General features: G+C 42.5%; 1 protein-coding gene across 1 annotated transcript in view; it reads left to right on the top strand.

Annotated features, from left to right (window-relative positions):
* The first annotated feature begins 3,717 nt into the window (after positions 1 to 3,717).
* Aco1 (aconitase 1) overlaps positions 3,718 to 24,322 on the top strand; it is a 55,954-nt gene continuing 35,349 nt past the window's right edge. The window contains exons 1-3 of the mRNA XM_051187530.1: positions 3,718 to 3,808; positions 21,179 to 21,297; positions 22,032 to 22,200. Coding sequence (XP_051043487.1) covers positions 21,201 to 21,297; positions 22,032 to 22,200 — 266 coding nt within the window. The 5' untranslated portion in view covers positions 3,718 to 3,808; positions 21,179 to 21,200. The remainder of the gene's footprint in view (positions 3,809 to 21,178; positions 21,298 to 22,031; positions 22,201 to 24,322) is intronic.

Raw genomic sequence — 24,322 nt, forward strand, 5'->3', positions numbered from 1 at the left:
GGGGCCAGACAGGTTGACCTTTAGATTGACGGCTCTACCAAGCAGCTCATCTTGGCAACTGGCAAACCTCTCATCAGGGGATTATGGCTGCTTTAAATGCACCATAGATGCTAAGGGAAAATGGGAATGTGAATAAATGTCTACTCACTTGACACAGGAAACTGATGAGAGACTAAAGTACAGACACTGTCAAAGTCCAACTTGATAAACCAATTGGATTTTATTTGTGTTGGTATCTTTTCACAAGAATAGATATTGGTGCCCGGGTGGGGTATGTAACAGCTCTCTTACCAAAGAAATCACCCATCTCTCTTTAAAGGCATAGGCTGTTGGGACTTAAGTTTTTCTTTTTAAGTTGCAAAAACAACATATGAATGTTACAAGATAGATACAAGATAGATGAGTAACTAATAGTACAAAAAACAAGAAGGAAAAGGTTCCCGATTTTGTTTCACCCGCATCCACATCTCAGAAATGGCTACTCTGAATAGTTTACTATTTCCCTTTTACATTTTTGAGGCAATTTTAAAATTCATGGGTATAAGATCACACATGAATACGACTTATGTATGTATACGGGTAACAAATATGCATATATCTACAGTATGTGTACAAATACATACAAATATATAACGCATATAATTATAAAATACACACGTATAAGGAAGATTTGTCCGTGCCCCTGAAGTCAGCATAGGTGTTAGAGGTGCTACTGTTTTGTGCCTACAGTCAAAATCCACACTGTATTAGGAAACAGGTCCATCTACCCCAGTATAATAATAGAATTGTATGTGAGGGGTTACTTATAGGAGCAGAAATTACTCAAATCCCATCCAAATCCCACCAAATCCCATCTTAGCAAAGATGACATTTCACAAAAGCCAGAGATCTGGAACACAACACACAGCCTACAAGCAATTCAGTGGTTTGGAGAATATCATTTTTAGGTGGCACAGCTAGTCTGAATCTCTTCCAGGCAGCTCTGCTGGTCTTTGCTTCTTTTAGGCAGTTCAGCTGGTCTTTGCTTCTTACAGGCAGCTTGACTTGTCTAAGAGTGACTCTGAACGCTTGGGGGAAGATGAATCTGGTCAGTTTCAGGGATTTACTGAAGCTATTCTGAGTGGTTTACTTCCTGTCTTAAGAAGCTTCCCTGCAGGTTGGAGTGTTTCATCTCCCTGTAAATATCCTATCTTTAGGATACCCTGTTGTTTCAGATCCCTTTTATAACTTACATCATAAGAAATTATCCTCCAAAGTGCAAGGTTGGGAGGGTACTGCTACTAAACAGATAGCTACTCCCCAGCGGCAAGGAGCACTACAACCACTGGCAGTTGAAGCATCTGCTCTGGGAGCTCCTGCTCTAGGCATGACCTCTTCAGCAAACTGCACCCGCTCTGGAAGACTCTGCAAGACAAAGCTAGTACAACTATATGATCCTGCCACTGGGAAGGTATTCTTTCTCCACTCTCTACAGACTCCAGAAGAAAAATAAACTGTGATTGGTATAATGTGAGGCTTGGTTTGTAAGAGAAGTTTGTCACCTGCTAAGGCAGCACTTGTGATTGGTAGAACTATGCATATGCAGGGCTGTAATTGGTGGAATTACAACCCTTACACAAGCATGCCATGGTCCTCTTCTGACTATGTAAGCAGATAATTTCCCCTAATTGTCTTGTTAGTCTGGAAGGATCCTCTCCTGTGTACTGCCTCCTGGGATTGCGATATTAGGCATAGTAACAGCACCTCATTAATAATCTCTTTGCCTACTTATGGTCTTTATCAAGCTAGGCAGGTTGAACAGAGGGGAGGTAAGACTTTGAGACATCCATCCGTGTCTGATGGCAATGGCAGCAGCATTGACATTGGCAGGGGGAGGTAGCTGAAGTGTTTTACTCACATGAGCTAAGGGACTCAACAGCCAAAGCTAAGAGTGCTAAGAATTCCAGAGTCCTCCAAGAGCTCTGAGCTATAACACTAGGGACTAGCTAAAGGTTTCCTGGGCAGGGAGGATGGGGCTCTGAAGAACAAAGTATGGACTGCAGATCTTGGTCTATTCTTATACAGAAATTCATGAGTTGTAACTCTACCTGCCGTATCTGGGCTCTCTAACATTCTGAGCAGCAGGCCTCAGCCTTGAGTACCTGGAGCAATAAGAAGCTTCAGGCTTTGACAGCTTGGAACTGAAGCCCAGCCTATGAGTCCCTGGAAAACTCAGGGTTTTCAACACGAAGGGAGCAACCTAGAGCAGCAGAACCCCATCCCTAGCCAGGTGTTTGACATATTAGTTACCAGCCATTCACCCTATATGTTGCTCATTCAAGCAACACTACATTAACTCAATGTAGAAATCTCCAGTGATTTTCCAAGTAATTTGGGCAGGAAAAGCTTACCACCTTTCATGTAGAGTTAGTCACATCTTTGAATTCACATGGACTTGAGAGGCTAACTGCATGTAAAGTACCTACGGAAGACCCACCCAGCGTCACTGCTCAGCCTAGACCAATGGACATGTATTATAAAGGCTCACAATAGGTTAAAAAGGAAATGTATACCTAGACATCTTGCCTTTTTGAGTAAGCCACAGAAATGTTGAGGTTGTATTTCTAGGGAGTATTGCTGAGGTCCACTTCCCATGATTTGTCCAAGTAAAAACAGGGAAACTGACTTTTTAAAAGGGCTGGGCATGCTGGGTCACACCTGCAACCCCAGCACTTCAAAGATGCAGGGAGTTCAAGGTCAGACTGAGTTCCACCCAACAATGAGCTCTAAGCCTGCCTGCACCCCATGGGATTCTTTCTCAAAATTATACCAAACCCTCAGACCAACTAAAACCCCACGAAGAACCCTAAACAAAACAAGAATTGGGGTGGGAACAAGAAGTGAAGGACAAGGGGTAGGGGCGGAATCGGAGGCAGGGAGATGAATGATCATGTAGTGTACTGAGGCTCTCAGAAAATGACGCCTGTACTTACCGCTAAGCTTTTAAAAGAAAGGTGGGGAAAGGGTACCTTTCTTCTTCGGGCTCCCTGCGCCAGTCGGGCAGTTACACATCACACCCTGCGCCACGTGAGCGTCAGCCAGCCTTCTCCCATGCTCCCGACAAGGAAAAGCCTACAAGTCAGCTATCCACTTCCTGGGACTGAGCCACTAGCAATGCTGGTCTCAGCCCCAGGTCCAGTTTCTCCCGCCTACGGGGAGGAGCCAGGAGGATCTAGGGCCAAAGCTCCTAGGCATTCAGCTTCAGGCCCAGGGGCCTGGGTAGTACTGATAGGGGCGGAGCAGGTCCCAGGCTCTGCCCCCGCGGGAGCCCAGATTCTCCGGAATCTAAGAACTGGGCGGGGCGAGCCCAAGCTCCGCTATTCGGCTTCAACTCCCCTAGGGCCGGCCCTCGGGGCGGGGTAGGTCACAGGCTCCGCCCCTCGATCATGGCCCACCTTCAGGTTCCATAAAGAGGTGTCCCAGGCTCTGTCCCTTGGCCACAGCTTCAAGTTCAGACCCTTGGCGGAATAGGTCCTAGACTCCGCCCCTTGCCTCGGCCTTAAGGTTTTGAAGGGGGTGGGGGGACTCCAGGCTCCGCCCCTCGGCGATGGCCCGCCGCTCCTGAAGGGAGGAGGGGTTCAGGCCCCGCCCCTCTGGGCGTAGTGAGCCCAGGCCCCGCCCCCTACGGCTGCAGCTGGTTCCGGCCCGCTCACTCACCGTCCCGCCTCGCTACAGGACTGTTCCGAGGACCGCTCCCCCGGAGGAGCGCCGAGTTGGCCAGGGTCCTTGGTAGCCCCAGCTGTGTGCTAGCACAGCCCCACTGTGAACGGTGAGTACCACGCGACCCCGAGGCGTCCGTGCAGGCCTTTTCACGTTGCAGACCGCGGAGACAAGGGACGAGCTGGGGGAGGCCGCGGAACTCGCTCCTGGGGTGACCTCTCCGCCCGCTCCTCAGCCTGCGCCTCTTTGGACTGGGAGTGGCTCTACTCGGCGCCCCGGGAGTTCTCGCCTTAGCTATGCGAGCCGCGCCTGGGAGTATGCCACGCCTGGCCTACGGGATAGAGAAGGCTGCTATTGTGGCCGGCAGATTAGGGACTCCCCTATAGGGGACGAAGGAAAGTGGGTTGAGAGCGAGAGACTCTCTTAAAGGAATGGTGGAGCTCAAATCCCTAGAAACCCAAGGAGAACAGGAGAACGGGGCTGTACTAGCTGGTCAGGCCGGTACACTAGAACCACACATCTCCCTGCAGCACTCATGACAGCCTCTAAGCAAAAGTTGATGAACCTTTGGACTTAGGACTGTTTGCACGCTTAAGGAACCTTTGTTATATGGATTGTACCTATTGATATTTGCCGTGTATAAATAAAATTTATAGACACTTAATGTGCTTAATAATTCAGAACAAACCAATTATATTTAACATTACACTTTCTAAAATCCTATATTTTCCAAAACAAAGTTAAGAGTGGCATTGTTTTACATTTCTGCAAATATCTGCTTAGAAGAAGACAAGTGGAAATTATTTATTTATTTATTTATTTATTTATTTATTTATTTATTTATTTATTTATTTTGAGACAGCCCTAGCTGACCTGGAATTCGTTCACTTTGTAGACCAGGCAGTCCTTGAACTCACAGAGATCCTCCTGCCTCTGCCTCCGGGAGTGCTGGGATTAAAGGATGCACTACCACCACCTGCTGACAGGTGGATTCTTATATCTGCTTCTGCGTTGTAGTATGACATGTCATGTAGCTTCTGGAGACTTTCGTGGAGACCTTCAAGTACCCTCCTGAAAATGTAACATCTTCATATTGTTTGGAAGTGGTTTTGACCTTGCAGATACCTAGGTGTTCTCTGTATCACACATTAGAACCATTGTGGTAGGGTATGCTTGGGAGGCTTAGTTCACAGGGTTGGCTACTTTGTTTATGATGAACCTTCTACCCGGCACCATGGAGAGTGTTAAGTGTTAATCTCTGACATGTAGGACCATTTGACCTCACTTTGGAACTAAGTACTGGATCCCCACACTTGATGGCTTTGGCCTTCTGCAAACTCAGTGGTGTTTATGTGTGTCTTGGTGCTTCTTTACCTGCTGAGGTGACCCATATAAGCATCAGGATTGCAGGACTGATGTGGCAAACTGGACCGGTGGGTTCTGAGAAGTGTGTATAGAGAGACCTTGCCAAGTATGTACAGATTGGTGTAAGATTGCCAAGTAGTTGAGAGGTCATTTCTAAAGTATCAGGCTGTTGTGCCCAGTGGTGGTGTTGCAGATCTTTCTTTAATCCCAGCACTTGGGTGACAGAGGTAGGAGGACCTCTGTGAGTTTGAGGCCAGATACTAGGTCTGGAGTGTGTTATTCAAGTATTCCAAAATGTTTGATAGAAGAAAAACAAAAAACTGTGTTAAGAATATGCTAATATGGATCCACAAATTTCTTGTGTAAGGTAGCAGACAGCAAAAACTACAACCATGAAGTTCTTACACTGCTGTATGAAGGCAGCCATAGGCAACATGCCAGGCCAGCTCTGGTCTACTGAGGGAATTCCAGGACAGCCAGGGCTACACAGAGAAAGCCTATCTTGACAAACCTAAATAAATAAATATCAGGGTTTTGCCTCTTTTGCCGCATGGTTAGTTCTGTTTGTAGTTTCTAGATTTGGATTTGTTGAGCTAGGCTTCCCAGTCCTTGAACTCTTTCACGTCCACATTCCTGGCTGTCACTGTGAGAGGTCCTCTGTTGTCATTCATTAAACACTGTAGCTGCCCCCTAAGCAACTACTGCCCTTGTCGTTAATTACAACTCTGAAGCTACCAATAGGGGTTTGGCTGCAGTGGCCATAGCCAGGCTGGAATTCTGTTCCCTCAGGCACTGGTCTATCACAGTCACTAAAGTGAACTTTATGTAGGTCTCTCTCTCTCTCTCTCTCTCTCTCTCTATATATATATATATATATATATATATATATATATATATATATATCTGGATTCAAAGGTTGAGCTCAGAGATGCTACATAGCAAGTAGCTAACCTCTCTCCTAGCTCATCTCCCCAAAACCAGGTATAATTTTGCTTAGCCCCTACTCAGGAACCCTAGCTACACATGAATCCTCCCTACCAGTTCCTGTCAGCTAATTGCTGACTCAGCCTCCTGACCTCAGGTTAATTTTATTTAATCAAATATAACACATCTTTGCATCATTAAACAGATATTCCACAGTATAAACAAATGTAATACACCTTAACTTAATATTCCACAACAATCCTCTCTAGGCCCCATTAGAAAGCAGTTGTCCATCGTGTTTGTGTTTGTGTGATGCATGGGATCCTTTAATAGATTCTTCCCTGTGCTGTATGTTCTGTCTACACAAACTTGGAATATAATTTTTGTACATATTATCAATTACATATATCGAGACCAACAAATTTTTCTGTCCTCTACCCAAAGAGGCTGTCACATTCTGATGGAGCAGCTTCAGCACTTTGGCTGACAGAGATGAATTGTACACAAGCTGCTGTTCCCATAGGTGGGAGAAGGGAGTTAGGATCTGAACTCTCAGCACTTGTGTTCTTTGTCTATGTCTCCACATTGATGGTGGAGACCCACCCCCCATGCATCCCTTGAGGTGTTCATCTCATTCCCAACTCTTCTGCACCTAGGGAAGTTAATGAGGGTAAAAGATGCAGGGCCTGTCTGAACTTCCAGTCAAGAGCATAGGTAACGACTGGTCAATTGAGACAATTCCCTCTGTGAATGTGTACATGAAACACGGTCCAGCAAGAAGAGCAATACCCATTGTAAAGTGTGCTTCAGAAGCATATGTAAAGGAAACCAGAGGCCTAGGCTTTGAAGATGACAATTAAAACCAATATTTATTGCCAAGTGCCTGGCAAATAATTATCTTTTTGTCTTGTTTTGTCCATTCTATCTCTTAGGAGAAAATACCTCATCATGAGGCAGCTAGAGTCTAGACAGGAAAATCCCTACCAACCTGATGTTAGTTCTTGGACTAGCCTTGTAGAGGACACTTGATCTCTCAGAACCTTAATGTTTCTGACTTCACAATTAGGTTGTTGTTAGTAGGTTATCCCAAGCACCCATGGTTCCCTGAAAGAGATTTATGCTAGCATTTATGTATATTTCTTCTCAACTCTGTATTCAGCAGTGTTACCTTTCTATAGCTTGAAATAGGCCATGTTAAGAATATTAACACCATGGAAATCATCCAGCATCCCTTGTATGAGTCTTTTCTACTGGGGGAACAAATTGCTAAACATTTACCAGCACACTGCAGCTGTGGTTGGAGACAGTTTGCTAATATGGATCAGCAAATTCCTTGTGGAAAGGAGCAGACAGCAAAAATTACAACCATACAAGTCTCATGCTGCTATGTAAAAGTAATGTACGAGCAAAGAAGCATGGCAGATGCTGGGCCATAGTTTACAGACCTTTGTATTAGACTATAAAGAGGTACCTTGTTTCAAAAATACCTTCTTTTTAAGAAAAAGAGATTAGGCCAGGCAGTGGTGGTACATGCCTTTAATCCTAGCACTCAGGAGGCAGAGGCAGGAGAATCTTTGTGAGTTCAAAACCAGCCTCATCTACAAAGCTACATAGAGAAACCCTGTCTAAAAACAGAGGGGGGGGGGGGAGAGAGTCAGACAGAGAAAGAAAAGGGAAAGAGAGAAAGGGAGAGAGAGAGATTCTTTAGGAATTCTGGGACTGGAATCTCCAACATGGATATATATGGAAGTAGGAACTACAGAAGGCTTAAAATCAATCATAGAAGAATCCGAAGTAGGTTGTTCACAGAAGGACCACATGGAATGCACAGTGAGTGGGAATCCTTACTCCTGACTCTGGAGGTGTCTCTGATTATACTGGGGTAGATGGACCTATTTCCTAATACAGTGTGGATTTTGACTGTAGGCACAAAACAGTAGCACCTCTAACACCTATGCTGACTTCAGGGGCACGGACAAATCTTCCTTATACGTGTGTATTTTATAATTATATGCGTTATATATTTGTATGTATTTGTACACATACTGTAGATATATGCATATTTGTTACCCGTATACATACATAAGTCGTATTCATGTGTGATCTTATACCCATGAATTTTAAAATTGCCTCAAAAATGTAAAAGGGAAATAGTAAACTATTCAGAGTAGCCATTTCTGAGACGTGGATGCGGGTGAAACAAAATCGGGAACCTTTTCCTTCTTGTTTTTTGTACTATTAGTTACTCATCTATCTTGTATCTATCTTGTAACATTCATATGTTGTTTTTGCAACTTAAAAAGAAAAACTTAAGTCCCAACAGCCTATGCCTTTAAAGAGAGATGGGTGATTTCTTTGGTAAGAGAGCTGTTACATACCCCCACCCGGGCACCAATATCTATTCTTGTGAAAAGATACCATCACAGCAACTTTAGAGGTTTAGTTTCAGAGGTTTAGTCCATTGTTATCATGACAGGAAGCATGGTGACATGCAGGCAGACGTGATGCTAGAGAAGTAGCTGAGAGTTCTACATCAGATTCTCAGGCAATAGGAAGAAAGACAGAGTGCCTGGCTTGGGCCCACCCCCTGTGGTACACTTCCTCCATCGAGGCCACACCTCCTAATCTTTCTCAAACAGTGCCACTCCCTGACAACCAAGCACTCAAATGTATGGGGGCTGTTCTTATTCAAACCACCTCATCAAGTGATATTGCCATGTCACATTTCTGAACTAGTATGTGTAATACTAGTATATATTAACTCAAAAATACTCAGAGCAGACCCTCTCAAGTCAAAACATTTAATTATTCATTTCTGCTGTTTGACTTAAGCTTTTGCCAGAGGTTAGAAGTCCTAAAAATAAAGAGTTCCTTGATGGGCCCTTATGCAAACCCTTACACTGATGTTGCAAAAATCTGGTGTATGGTCTTTAAAGTAAAAAGTCTAAAAAGACTATTTCCCTTTTTTCTGTTTTGGAGGAGAGAAAATGTGGGTGTGTGTGAGTACATATGTGCATTGTGGGCATGTGTGTGTGTGTGGGTGGGTGTGTATGCACTCTCGCTCACCTGGGTAAAGAAATCACACTTGCCACAGTATTAAGTGGTTTTTCTCATAGTGATGTGGTTAACTTGGGTTTTGGGTTTAACTCAGCCTTGCTTATCAGTGTTTTCCAGCACAGATTCTAAACTTGGTTCTGATGAAAACCAACCTCTGCAGTTGTTTTACATAAACACACTAAGGAAAGAGTTTCTCCATTCTTATGCTGAGTTACCTGCAGCCTGCCTGGCAGCTCAGCTTTGCAGATCTTTTTCCCAGTGGGAAGGGGAGGAATAGAGAGCTGGGCATGGGGAACTGAAAGCAGGCACACCTCGTGCTGGAGTCACACGTGCAGTGTGGACTTCCCCCGGAGTCTGCTGTGACCCTTTGTCCTCTTGACTGAGAGTTGAGAAGTTCTTCATAGGTTTAGTGCCATCAGCTGGCCATCTTCCTATCAATCAGGTGCTCTCTTCCCTCCCCTCCTCCCTCCCTCCTTTCTACTCTCCTTCCCACTCCCTCCCTCCCTCTGCCTCACTCTCTTTCTCTCTGCCACCTCCACCCCCATTAACTCTCTGTCTCATTTTTAACTTTTATTAAGAAAGTTGAGGCACACAGTCCATGGAGAAAAAAGTGACTTGGCATCTAAGGTTCTGAACATAGCTGTTTGCCACACTCTCATTTTCATCCATGCTGTCTTCCACCTACCTCGCCTTCTTTTCCTCTGCATTTTCAGCTACTTAAATTAACAACAAGAAAAAACACTTTTCTTTGTTGTGTTTTTGTGTGGCCCTTTGTCTGTCTCTTTAAACTGCTTAATGTGATCCTGCCAAGCCTCCTTGAGTCCTTGAGCCCTGTTTGCATTTCTCAATTTCCACCTTTGCTCTCCCTCTGCCCCAATTGACTCTAGCTTTCCTAAAGCCTCCCTCAAATCCCATTGTAGTTATTTTTATCTTCTTTTCTCCTGTGGTACCTAGTAATTGCTGCAAAGATCCTCAAGAGATACATGCCAAACTGAGTTGACAAGACTCCTTGGAAGGGGGCTGGAGAGATAGCTTGGCAGTTTAAGAATACAAGCTAAACTTCCAAAGGGCATGGGTCCTATTCCCAGCACCCACATAATAGCTCACAAACATTTGTACTCTGGTTCCAATGCCTTCTTCTGACCTTTCCACGTGTACCAGGCACCCAAATAGTACACATACATACATGTAGGCAAATACCACTCATATGCATCAAATAAAAATATTTTTGCAGGGCAGTGGTGGCATACACCTGTAATTCCAGCACTCAGGAGGCAATGGCTGGTAGATCTCTTGAGTCCGAGGCCAGCCTGGTCTACAAAGTGAGTTCCAGGACAGCCAGGGCTACACAGAGAAATGAATAAATGGTAGGTAGGTAGGTAGGAAGGAAGGAAGATAGAATGAATAAAAAGGTATTTTTAAAAAGAATCATTGAAGGAAAAAAAATGAGTATAAAAGATACATTCTTGGACATTACCTATGGCTAAATTAAGTGTCTCTCATCTGCATAGATTTTTGAAAGTTTTAAAGAGCTGCGGTAGACCAGTTGTTTGCTTTGCTTTTTTTGGAGAGTTTTTTTGTTTGTTTTATTTTTTTAACATCTGTATCTGGAGCCTTAAGTCTGTCCAGCCTTATAATGCTTCTGATCCCAGGGAAAATACCTAAAAATGATACTTACTGGGTCACTTTTATTAGGTAAAAGTGCTTCTTGACTCTGCTTAATAAATGTGTTTTAAGATGTAGATTTAACTCTTTAGTAAGAGAAATAGTCTACTTTTCTAGTCTTACCAGCTCTGTGAAGTAAGGGAGTAACAATCTCATCAATTACTGTCACTCATGTCATAGAGCTCCTAGAATGCACTGTGCTGAGTGTGTTATCCCAACACCTCTTGCCATGTGGGAAAAAACATACAGGCAGGCATTGTGACCTTAAATATGCAAAGAAAAAAAGTGAGGTTTAACAAGCTAGAAAGAATTCTTTTCTATAGCCCTAAGGGGCAGTCAGACTAAGGTGCAGATTAGAAACCAAAGAATTGGGGATTAAATGTTACAGACTTGCATGGACATGAAACCACTGTGCTTTGTAAGTACTCTGATGACTTTGCAATCAAGAGTTTACCCACTCTGACAAGTTTGCAGGCATATGTCAATGTCCCTACTCTGGCTGTCTCTTGGTCTCTACTGACCTGTGACCAATGGGGGTAAGATTGTCTTTGTATGATTTGCCCTGGACCATTGCTCCAAATGACTTATACAGAACACTTAATTATTCATTGTCTTCACCCTTTGTGAGACCATTATAGAATTACAGAACAGATTATAGGTTGTGGCATGGTTCAGGAAGATGCATCACCCTACGTTGGCCTCTTACCTGACTCACTCATTTGAATTTTTGATTGAGAAGAGAAGCAGTGAATAGCTTTGATCAAGAACTGACAAGAATCCACCATGTCTGAGAGCTGCACCAGGGAGATATAAGAAAGGTTGAGATCAGAATTCCATTCTCGAGCCTTGGGACTCAAGATGGTGTTGCCTGCATCAGTTGCCCTAGTGCTGGTTTTCAACCCATCCTTTCAAAGATAGTATACAAATTTTGCCAAAACTTAAGGTCATTTTAGGGAGCTTGAGGCTGACTGTCTGCTCCTCACATAGATGCCTGAGAGTGTAAGATTATTTGTGGGTTTAATTTTTTGTTTTTGTTTGAGACAGGGTTTCACTGTGTAGCTTTGGAGCCTGTCCTGGAACTCGTTTTGTAGACCAGGCTGGTCTTGAACTCACAGAGATCAGCCTGCTTCTGCCTTCCAAGTGCCGGGATTAAAGGTGTGCACCATCACTGCCCCGCTGAGTTTAATTTTTTTAAGCACTATTTAATTTGGATATTTGTATGTGAAGTGACTCTGCCTGTAGCAAAGAGGTTGCACCCTGGGTGCAGGCGAGTTGGCTGTGGCATGGGGAGGCCAACTGAGTTCAACTGAGTTAGCAGTAACCTGATCCTTCTTACTGACTTGTCACCTATAAAATAGGAGAGTGGTGCCTTTGTGGATAGGTTGCCTAAAGATTTTATCAGCACTTGTGAGGTGCCTGGTGCTAAGGTGGTAACCCACACATATTGGGTAGTAGCTGTTTCTGGTCTGTAATGCTGCATACTTCCCAGCTTTGGTCCTGGCCCCACCCATTTCCTGGGCTCCCAGCCTGCTGAGCTGACTCTGATGCTTTCACCAAAACAGGGGCAATAATGACCCCTCATCGACCTCACCTGCCCTGTTTCACTTTTGTAACTCTCCTGTATCTTTCCTTCTTGCACATCCTCACCTCCTCCCCACTTCCAAGCTTGGGGACTGTAAAAGCACCTGCCTTCCTGACACCAGTCTAGCATCATGGCTGATAGGAGCTGCCTAACAGCCTCAAACACTGCCCCTTGCCTACAGTGTAAATTCAGCCTTGAGTGGGGTCCCTCGTGACCTAGACTATGACCATCCCTTTTTCTTAGTCTTCTCCCCTGTGCCCCGTACTCCATTCACACAGAAGGACTTCGTGATTCCGATGACATCACTTCATTATATATTACACTGTTTCTCTGCCAGTGTGTTCTCTTCAGTCTCCTACTTCATGTGATTCTGGAAGGTGCATGGTGTCACCTGTCCCTGGGAGCCTTCTCCATGATGGGCAAGGGTCTCTGCCTAGATGCTTCCCTATGCCCATTGCTGTAGTGTTGAGACATGAGATTCTTTCCTGGCTACTGTGGCTATTCTCCAGCCTTCTTGTTTTGAGTACGAGAGTAGCTGAGGACGGGAATTTCCTCATCCCTTTAAATAGCAAATGCATGAGTAAATCCCATCTGTTCCTTCTCTCACATCAGGAGATGTTATAATATGGATTAGGTCACATTCATAGCTATCCTAACATCCACAGGTTGGATATTTCTTTCTTAGATAGTCCAAAGAGTCAGATACCAAGATTTAATGTCACTCTATTACTTGACACATCTTGGTAAGTAGATTTTTCTTTGAGCCACCAACTCACAAAAAATGACATGGAGACTTATTAATTATGAAAACTCAGCCTATAGCTTAGGCTTGTCCCATTAGCTCTTATAACTTAAATTAACCCATTTATATTAATCTGTGTTTAGCCTTGAGGCTTTTTACCTCTCTTCCATGTAGCACCTCCTATTTTCTGTCTGTCTTCTCTGGCGTCCCTGTGCCTAGATTCATTTCTTCTTCTTTCTCTGTCTGGAAGTCCCGCCTAACCTCTTCCTGCCTAGCTATTTGACATTCAGCTCTTTATTAAACCAATCAGAAGGTGCTTTGGCACCTTCCCTCCCTCTCCCTCTCTCCAGAGCAGAGGATGAGGCAGGCTGTCTAGAATTTGAGGAGCCCTGCCTCAGAACCTCTGTTTTGTGGATGAGGGGTTCTATGTCCTGGGGTGACTATTTTTTTTCTAGATATCTCAGGAATCTATGAATGCTGAAATTCAGCAACATTTTATGAAACTTTTATTACCCCCCCCCCCAGTGATACTAAAAGTGAAAATGAGTCTTCTGTTGTCTTGTTTTGCTTCAACTAACTTAAAATGTGTAACTGGGTTAATCTATGTCTTTGAGATCTGGGTATGGACATTGCTCCCTCCAGGTTGGGAAGCCCCCAAGAGGAGAGAGCTTGTCAAGCACAGATGTGACTTGCCCTGTCCCCCAGATCCTGACGATATCTGCTAAGTAATACTGATCATTTCTGTGATGTACCCCAAGAATTTCCAATATTACTTAGTAATGAACTTCAGAAAAACAAAAGGTTAGGGTAGATTTAGGAATTAGCCACATCTTAATTATAATCTAATATTTTCTTACTGAGTTCATGTCTCATCAAATTTTAAAGAACTCTTATGTTGAAAACCTATAATTTGAATCAGGTAGACAGCCAGGAATGTATAGTGTTTATCAAAGCCATTCCAGTGGCTGTAAAACCTCAAGTAGCCCCTGCTATAGTCCCAGCTCAGTGTTTTCCCTTCTGTCTTTGCTCACCATGGCCTCCATGCTGTTCTCTAGTCCCACCAGAGGCTCTATCACAGGGCCTTTGCATGGTGTCTCACCCTCTTGCAAATTGCTCATACCTTGAATTGATAATTGCATGTAGGAGCAATGCCTTCAATTCTGCTTCAATGAGGAATCTTCGGTCACCTGATCTCCCTTCCCATTGCCCCTGAGCTGCCTACTGTCCTTGCTCTACTATACCAAGAACAGATCGCCACCCCACATCCTGTTTGTACACTTATTTGTTTAGTCTGTGTGTGTACTGCTCTATAGGGGAAGGAGTTTGGACTCTGTCTCTTTGCTGATGTCTCCCTGGGACCTACAACAGTCCCTGGTACACATTAGATAATATATATATACGTATCCATTGAATGCACAAGTTAGAAATTGTTTTTTCCTTAAAGATGACGTTTTACTTTTTGGCCATCTTTATTTTAGACCCTCAGTCTAGCTTATTTTATGCACTTTGAAAGTGAAGCACAGGAATGTTAACTGCCTAAATGAAAGCTAATTATTTAACATCTACTAACAAGTCTAGAAGTATATGGCTTAATCTGCTCAGTTATCTAGAATAATAGGTCAGATGACCGAAAGGAAATAGAGCAGTAACTTCCAAATGTAACAAGAAGAGACAGAGGGATGCTTTCACCTCTATGGCCGCCCCACATCTGGCATATAATTAGATGCTGCTTGAGCTGATGACTATATTGTTTTTGTTTATTGGTTGGGTTTGTTTTTTTGTTTTTTGTTTTTTTTGTTTTGTTTTGTTTTGTTTTTGTTTTGTTTTGTTTTTGAGGTGGCAGGGTCTCACTATAGCTTTGACTGTCCTGGAATTCACTATGTAGATTAGGCTGGTCTTGAACTAATAAATCCACCTGCTTCTGCATCCCAAGTGCTGGGATTAAAAGTGTGCACCATTATACCCATCATTTTTTTATGATTTATTTGTGTGTGTATTGGTATGCAAATGTGAGTGCATTGCCTGCAGAGGCTAGAAGTGGGCATCAAATTAGCTGGAGTTGGAGTTACAGGTGGTTATCAGCCATGGATGCTGGGACTCAAAACTCAGGACCTCTGGAAGAGTAGGAAATGCTCTTAACCACTGAGCCCTCTGTCCTGCCTCAGAGCTAATTGTTGTTATAGAACATTTGCTTTCTCTAAGACCTAATTTGCTCCACTGTGGTTTTCTATTCTCTCCCAAAATAGATAATTGTATTGGCTTCTCTTTCTAAGTTGTTTAGTTAGAAATGTCATACAGTTCCAAGGTTTTAGTTATAAGTTATGAGTTTTGTTTGGTTGAAATAGATTTTACAAACAGCTAGAAGGATCAGAGTTGCCTTATCTCACAAAATCCATTTCCCACAGGCACCCACAGCACATGGAACAACATAGCCTTTCTAGGGCTTTGCTTGTGAGAAAGCTGGGTGGGGACAAGCCATGATAATCTTCTTGGAGACATTTGACCTCCATTTATTCTGACGTAGACATCCTTGGAATCATTCTTTTCACAACAACAAAAAAAGCTGTTTATAAGTAACATAATGTTTAGACACAGAACCATCAGTTTGGAAATAGGACCAATTAATTTCTCTTTAAATAGAAAACGGAGCAGAGGCAGCAGAATAGCTGTATCTCCAGTGAACTAAAGTAACCCTAGACATGTGATGGCTTTGACCTTGGAGTTGAGCTATGAACATTCGGGCTGTCTTCATTTAGAAAGGACTAGGAAGAAAGAGGCCACACAACAAGAAATGCTGAAGAAACCTGCTCCCGTTGTCACATAGACTTTCCTCAAATCCGTTCCTGTTTTTCTCTGGGTGTCCCAAGTGAGAAATCCTGTAGGTATGCTGTCTGTGCTTCAGACCCCAGAGTGGTGATTCCTACCCTATCAGGCTTGTACAGAACATGCAGTTTCCAGGAAGTGAGTGTACTGCCCCAGGCAAAAACCAAAAACCCCAAACTGCCCTCACCCCACTACTAATGGGGTTCTGTTCTGCAGGACCATTTCTCTGCTTCCTCCTCTGAGGGTACAAGTGCAGTGTTGACTGTAGGACCTGTTTAAATATGAGGCAGCTGGACAGAATTCTGCTCTGATTGTGAGATGTAACATAGGCCTAGTTAATCTGGAGGCTGTGAAAGTGAAAAGAAGCATCCTTTTGTTTTTTAAGCCTGACTATTGGCAGTTAGCTGATACATCGCCTGTTCCAAACAAATCGGCCTTTGGTGAACAAAAATAGCCTGTACCCTTTGGTACTGATGCTACCTACCTAGAATATGGCTAGGAGTGCTTTTCAAGCAAGAGTGATGGTGTGGCCTCCATTCATAAGAAGTATTGTCTCTACAACCCTCTTGTAAGAGTTCTGCTTGGATGTAGAAGTTTCGTCTGGAACCACACACGGGAAAGCACCTTGACCTAGATGGGCATTTTGCCCACATTTAAACTGATGAGCCTCTTACCTTGATGAAGGCAGTAAGACTCCAATTTTCAAGCACAGAATCAGTTGTGCAGCACATTTTAGAGCTTCATTTATGTACTGGTGGGTCTCGAGTCCAGATAGAGTAGCAAGGCAGTTCCATTCTCTCTGTGATTACAGAACCAACTCTGGCCCACATTAGTATGTTGCTTACATTCCTTGAAGATGAGAACATTTGGTCACCAGAGGCCATCTCAGTTTGTCGCTCAGTTTGACCTTACTGGCAGATAAGCAGTTTATTTATTTATTCATTCATTCATTTATTTTGGTTTTTTGAGGCAGGGCTTCTCTGTGTGTAGCCCTGGCTGTCCTGCAACTCTCACTTTGTAGACAAGGTGTCCTCAGACTCATAGGGATCCACCTGCCTTTGCCTTTCAAGTGCTGGGATTAAAGGTGTATACCACCATGCCCAGCCTGGATAAGCAGTTTACAAATAAAGAAATTCATACATAGAAGAGAAATGGGAAATATACCACTTTACTAGCTGCTAAAGAAATGTAAGGATTGGCTTTTTTATCTCTCAACTTGGTGAAATGTAGGAACAATTATCTGGGCTGGTTTTTACACCTCCAGAAAAGGATCATTACACTAATACAGCCTTTCCTGGGTGCTTGGGCAAAGGCAGAGACATACAAATCCTTTCACATAGCTGTCCTGCTTCTTGGAACTGGCAGCCAACAATTTATTAAGTGGCTTAGGGGACTGCTAAAGCTCTGTGTACAAAGGTACAGCATTGTTTGGCAATATGTGCAAAGATCAAAGTGTGCCTAGGGTGTGAGGACAGTTAACCCAGGGTGGGTATGCACAAGCGAAGGCTCCAGATCCCCACAGATCTCCTACACTGAGGCCATAGGGCAGTTACCAGCAGGACCATAGAGCCCAGACTCAGAACTCCTCACCTCATGGCTCCCTCTTTATATATCTACTTCAGATTCAGCTACTTATGCCTGATGTTTAGGTTTTTGTTTGTTTTGTGATTTCCTCTAAAAACTCAGTGTTTGTATACTCTCCCCTGTTCAGAGTGAACTGTGAGAATCCTGTTGTGCAGTTCATGCAGCTGTCACTTCACAGAAGGTTAGCTTTGAACCATCATCTTACCAGATAATTATCTTTCCTTTCAGAATGTGGGTACAGTGAAGGGTTTCCTGCTTAGTACAAGCATCCCTTCATAAAATCCTGTTGTCTAAGAACTCTTAGCACCTTCACTAACTAGCCAGAGGTGAGTGTTCCACACTTAGTATTCAACTAAGCCTCCAAGGAGGATGGGCCCAAAATGGTTACTTTAGCTTTGCTCTTAAAGATAACGTTGCCCAATATTTTATTTATTTATTTTTCCCACCTCTTGAACTTGTTCACTTCTCCTCTTGCCTCTGATATCACCCCATTCTGTGAAAGGGAAAAGACAGCAGCCTAAACATACTGCCTTGTTTTCCCACTTCCCCAACAGAAGAAACTAAAATAATGTGCTGGCTTCACCCCCAAATCCACAGTTCACTTTCTGGTCCATTCCTGTCTCACACAGTTACTATATGCAGATTAGCTAAATAAAACAGAGAAAAGAGGCTGAAACAAAGCACAGAGAAGAGGAAAGCTAGAATCCATGTTTGCTTGAAAGTTGGTAGGGCCCCTCCTAGCCAGCTGGTGGATATAAAGCTGCAGATCTTGGGACAGTTTTGGAGATTGTGAGAGTATGGCAATACTTGAGGAGTGGGAATAGGTTAGAGTTTGACCAGGGAAAGGGGCTGACTTAAAAGGCATTAGCCATGCCTAGAGTCTGTGCTAGATTTGGACCTATCCCCAAGTTAAAGTTCTTCTCCCTCACTTCCTCATTGAAATGTGGTCATTTGGGGTTTCTTGTGGAATTACTGAATCACTGACACCTCCAGAGTAGATTGCACCAAGAGAGATAATGTGGGCAGAGCCTTGGTGTGCCCCTGGATTCTTGAGTCCTCCAGATTTATGGAGAGGGATTATTTCCCAACTTCTAAGCAAAACCAGTTTTTAGTTGCTTTAACAGTTACTATTGTTTTTTGACCTGTGGCTCAGTAAAGATGGGCAGGGATATGTAATAAAATATGGCTCAGAACCAGTGCCAGAGGAAGGAATAACTCCACCATTCAATACTGAGCTTGTCCTCAAGATTTCTGACAGTGATCTTCAGCTGGGGAGGGGGGGGTATCCCAGTCATGCCAGCATTACTATCACAGCAGGGAGTCCTTGTCCCCATAAAATGGAGTGGGGCAATGGAATCAGCCTGAGTTCAAACCTCAGCCTGCCTTTTCCTATGATAAATATGTTGTGCCATATCCCTCAGAGCTGCCTTTCCTACAGAGGTGAACCAGGAATGATGATGTGTTCCATTAATGGCGCTCCCACCAGGACTGCAGAAGACACATCTCTACCTCCAAGTCCCATGACCTCTCGAGTATAAAGAAATATAGTTTAAAACAAATCTTTGATATTATGTGTATTAATTGCAAGTATATGTATAGTTTTGGTATCTGTTAAAGAAAGAAGCAGTGGGATGGATACCTGTGTTTTGTTTTATATGAAGAATTGAATCTTGGCTGAATACTTGATCCTGCAGAATTAGAGTTCATTGTATTCCTATTTTGTAACCATCAGTGCTGAAAACACTGCTTGACATGAAGGCAGAGTATAAAATGGTAAACACATGCTTGGGGACATCTCAGAAGCTGTTAGAAACTATGGAAATCCTAGCTGGGCAGTGGTGACTTATGCCTTTAATCCCAGTACTCCAGAGGCAGAGGCAGAGGCAGCCTGATCTACAAGAGTTAGTTCCAGGACAGGCTCTAAAGCCATAGAGAAAACCTGTCTCCAAAAAATCCAAAAGAAAGAGAGAGAGAGAAACTATGGAAATCCCAAATCCAAAATTTATGTAATGGTTGGTTTTTAATGAAACTCAAGTTAGCAATCAAATTGCATGTTTTAAGATCAAACTTTTTGTTTTGGTTTTTTGAGACAGGGTTTCTCTGTGGCTTTGGAGGCTGTCCTGGAACTAGCTCTTGTAGACCAGGCTGGTCTCAAACTCACAGAGATCCACCTGCCTTTGCCTCCCGATTGCAGGGATTAAAGGCATGCACCACCACCAACTGGCAAAATCAAACATTTTAATACAATACAACCCAAAGATATACTAATTTGATATTTTCAAGAATGAAAGTAGATAAGCCGGGCATTGGTGGCGCACACCTTTTATTCCAGCACTTGGGAGGTAGAGGCAGGTGGATCTCTGTGAGTTTGAGGCCAGCCTGGTCTACAGAGTGAGTTCCAGGACAGGCTCCAAAACAATGCAGAGAAACCCTGTCTCAAAAAAACAAAAAAAAAAAAAAAAAAAAAAAAAAGAAAAGAATGAATGTAGAAAATATAAAGTCTTTGTTTTCCGTAATTAAATCACTTATGTTTCAATAACAACAGGAAAGTTTGTCTGCAGGTCATAATACACAGTAATCTTGAATCATTTGCCTTGTTAAATGAAAGCACCATTTATATGTGTGGTGGACCTAGGAATAGTGTCTTCCTGAGCTGGGGTAGCTGGTGTCCTGCAAACATATATGGGGAGTTGGAACCTGATCTGAAGCTCCAAAGAAAAAGAGAGACAGCAAGAGAGGGGTCACCTGTGTCACCACACTGTTCACCCTCAGATGCCAAGACAAAGCAGGAAGAGTCCTTACTGTAGTATTCAAGATTATTGAAAATGCTGCAGAGATTTTAAAAGCTGAAACACATAGAACGGTTTCAGAAAACAGTCTCTCAGTCCCTATTTCCACAGATGAAGCTTGATATAGTTCTACCAGTTGTAGGGGCTGTGCTAAGACAGAGGCAGAAAAATCACAAGATTGGTACAGATGTATAAACTCGCCTGCTGGCTTTCTGGCATCTGCTAAAAGATGAGTCCAGCTTCCAGGTCTGTTCATATAGCCAAGACTTTCTGTGAGATGCATCTTTGTTACCCCCTTTCCTATATAAAGTTTGTAGAAGAATGTTAGAAGATACTTGGGCTGTTTGCTGTTTGAGAAGCTAATGCTGGCTTTCAGACATGGTAGCTTCACAAGAAACATGTTTTGTTGAGACTGTCACTTTTATGTTGATTTAAGTCCCATCCCACCTTCTATTTTGAAAAGTTAATAATTATTTATATAAATGTGTTCCATAATTTCTACAAAAGGCCTAGCTTCCAAAATAAAAATTATCTTCTGTAGCACCTGTGCTACGATCTGTTCCACGAATCTGGCGAAGGCCTAGAGATTGAAATAAAGAGACAAAACAGCAAGTCATTCATTCAATGGCAATGTCAGAATGCTGACGCCGAATGCCATTTATTGAGAGAATGGATGGAACAGGCTTAAATACTGACTTACAGCACAGTGGAAAATAACAGGATTTTTAGGCTTAGCTCCTCCCCACAAGGTGTGTGTTATCAAAACAGGAAGAGTACCAATAATAGCTTTGGGGCAAGGAGTTCTGGCCAATAGCTTCAGGCTTGTTCAAGGTGCCTTGGGGGTCTTCTATTTTAAAATTTAATTTTTTATTAAGTCATGAGAATTTTATATACAAATAAAATATATTCATCCTCTCCTTAACCCCTCCCAATTATTTTGTTTTTCAGGGACACGTGACCAACATTAATCATGAAGAACCCATTTGCACACCTTGCTGAGCCCTTGGATCCTGCACAGCCAGGAAAGAGATTCTTCAATTTGAATAAATTGGAGGACTCAAGATATGGTGTGTTCACCACTCTATGATGTAATTGCTCTGTTAGCAACTGGTTTCATGTTTATATAATTGATTATGCAATTCATTTGCCTTTGGAGGGGGGTTGGCAAAGCTCATAGGAGACAATGGGTGAATGTAGGTTAAACACACAACCACATACTTTTCCAAATAAACATCTTATTATCTTTTCTAGTTTGTAGTAGTAATTTTCGTGTATTTCAAGACAGAATTTTTGTTTTGTAAATAGATTTCTTTTTAATGAATTATTGGCTATATACAGTGGCCATGCTACATTGTGTCTAGGGTGCTTAATTGTAAATGGGTCATTTTCTCATTTCTTGAGCATTAGTTTCTTAAATATTATTCTGTATATCTATAAAAATTCATATTGCTTGCTAAAATACCACACAATGAGAGTCTACACTGATGGTGAACTGTGGTGGCTTATGGGAACTTTTCTTTTTGTTACTGAATTCAAAATAAGCAACCATTTAACATAAATAAATATTGTTTTAACCTAGTCTTTGAGTATTTTCAATTACTGATGTCTCTTAAATCCATTCCCTATATATGGTTTTCACCATATATGCATTTTAAACTGACCAATCACTTTACCCCCTTACCCTGTTGGGAGAATAATCCATTGCCTTGTATCAAGTTTATCTAAAGATTGGCTTTAAAGGGAACGCTGAACTGCAGGTGCCCTGTAGTTAGTTTCTAATGTTTGCTACCTTTACTCTTAGGGCGCTTACCGTTTTCTATCAGAGTCCTCCTGGAGGCAGCCATTCGGAACTGTGATGAGTTTCTGGTGAAGAAAAATGACATTGAAAATATCCTGAACTGGAATGTCATGCAGCATAAGAACATAGAAGTGCCATTTAAACCAGCCCGTGTCATCCTGCAAGACTTTACGTGAGCCTGTCACTTCCCTCTCCCAACTCCCTTGTCAGCATCTCAAAGTTTTCACTTTGTCTCCCACTGGGGTGGATAGAAGATAGCATGCAGGGATGCTTTGTGGAGTGTTTTGTGCAGGAGTCAGTTGCAGGCTGCTATGACTGCACACATTTGCAGTGTCTGAGAGGAGAGGAGAGGTGCTTTGTGAGGCCTCACTTGCCACCCTCAGCTCACAGCCTGCTCCTGGAATTCGTGCTGCCAGTTATGCACAATTGCTCAGACATTATCCTCCCATTTGCCTTGGTGGACCCAGTTTCTTTATGTAGAGGAAAATCACCAGATTTTATTTATGTATGTATGTATGTATGTATGTATGTATGTATGTATGTATATGTATATATTTGCAGTCGCTGGTGTTTTGCCTGCAAATATATCTGTGTGAGGGTATCAGAAGTCCCAAAACTGGAGTTACTCCATAGATTTAATTTTGTACTTTAGGGCCAAAAGCCTTTGTACTGTGTGTGGTATAACACTTTTTATCCACCATTCTTTCATAGATACCTAGTTGGTTGCATAACTTAGAGGACAGGGCTAGGGTGGACACTGAAGTGCAGTGTCTCTGTATATGATGTGTTCACTTGGAGTCTTTGTTAAATACAAGGGTATGGCTGGGTTATTCGGAACATCTAAAAATCATTTAGGTTTTAAAGAAATCCATGTATTGACTGCCATTGTGGATGGACTAATTTACATTCCCACCACAGTGGTGACAGTCCCCTTTTGTCCATGTCCTCCATATATGTTAACTTTTTTCTTAATGACTTCCATTCTGACTGGAGTGAAATAGAATCCCGATGTAATTTTAATTTGCTTTTCTTTGGTGACTAGTGAGGAATTAAACATTTTAGTATGTTAATCAGACATTTGTATTTCATCTTTTAGGAACTGTCTTTTCATTTCATTGTTCTGTTTATTGATTAGGTTGTTTGCTGGTTTAGTTTTGAGATATGTGCATAGTCTAGATATTAGTTCTTTGTCAGCTGTATCGCTAGCAAAGCTTTTCTCCCATTGTGTAAGCTGCCTCTTGACTTGATAAACTATTTCCATTAGTGTGCAGAAGCCTTTTCATTTTATGAGCACTCATTTGTCAACTTTTGGCCTTATTTCTTGAGCAGACTGCAATCCTACTGAGAAATGTCTTGCCCACACTTATATCTTAAAGTGTTTCCCCCACTTTTCTTCTAACAACGGCAGAGTTTGAGGCCTTACATTAGGTCTTTGATCTATTTGGAGTTGGTCTTTTTGCAAAGTGCGATGATAGCGCGATAGTGGGATCTAGTTTCTTTTACATGTAGATAGCCAGTTTTCCCAGCATTGTTTGTCCTTTCTCCAACATAACGTGTCATTTTTCCAAAAACCAGGAGGCAGTACTTTGTGAATTTATATCTGGATCCCCATTCTGTTTTATACCTACATGTCTGTTTGGGGAGCAGGGTTGATACCATCGCCCTGCAGTATAACTTGAAATTGAGTATGATGAACCCTCCAGTGATGTGGGACTAGATGGATAAAGTCACCATTTGTATTCCAGCATTATTCTTTTTGCTCAGTGTGATGGTTGGTGTTGACAGCTTTACAGAACTAGAGTCACCTGAGACATAGGTCTCTGAGAATGTCTGTGATGAATTTTCTTGATCACATTAATTGATGATGACAGGGAAGACATGTCTTAATTGTAGGTAGGACCATTCCCTAGACAAGGGAGCCATGGGTTACAGTAAGCCTTTTCTCCCATAATAAGTGACATTTGTCAATAACTTAAACAACAGTGAGGAAAAAAGCTAAGGCACAGGGGGTTGCTTTGGCATCCTGAAGTTTTTTTTATGTGACCATGTGAATTTTAACATTGTATTTTTCTGTTTCTGTGAAGAATAACATTGGAATTTCATTGAGATTGCATTGAACCTGTAGATGATTTGGTAATACCATCTACAACAATGTTGATTCTTCCAATCCATGAGTATGAAAATCAGTCCATCTTCTTAGTGTCTTCAGGTTCTTTCTTTAGTATTTTGATGTTTCATTATAGAAACCTTTCACTTCTTGGATTAGTCTTATTCCAAGATATATATCTACTCCT

This window comes from Phodopus roborovskii, unplaced genomic scaffold, assembly GCF_943737965.1.
Source record: "Phodopus roborovskii unplaced genomic scaffold, PHOROB, whole genome shotgun sequence".
Taxonomy (NCBI): domain Eukaryota; kingdom Metazoa; phylum Chordata; class Mammalia; order Rodentia; family Cricetidae; genus Phodopus; species Phodopus roborovskii.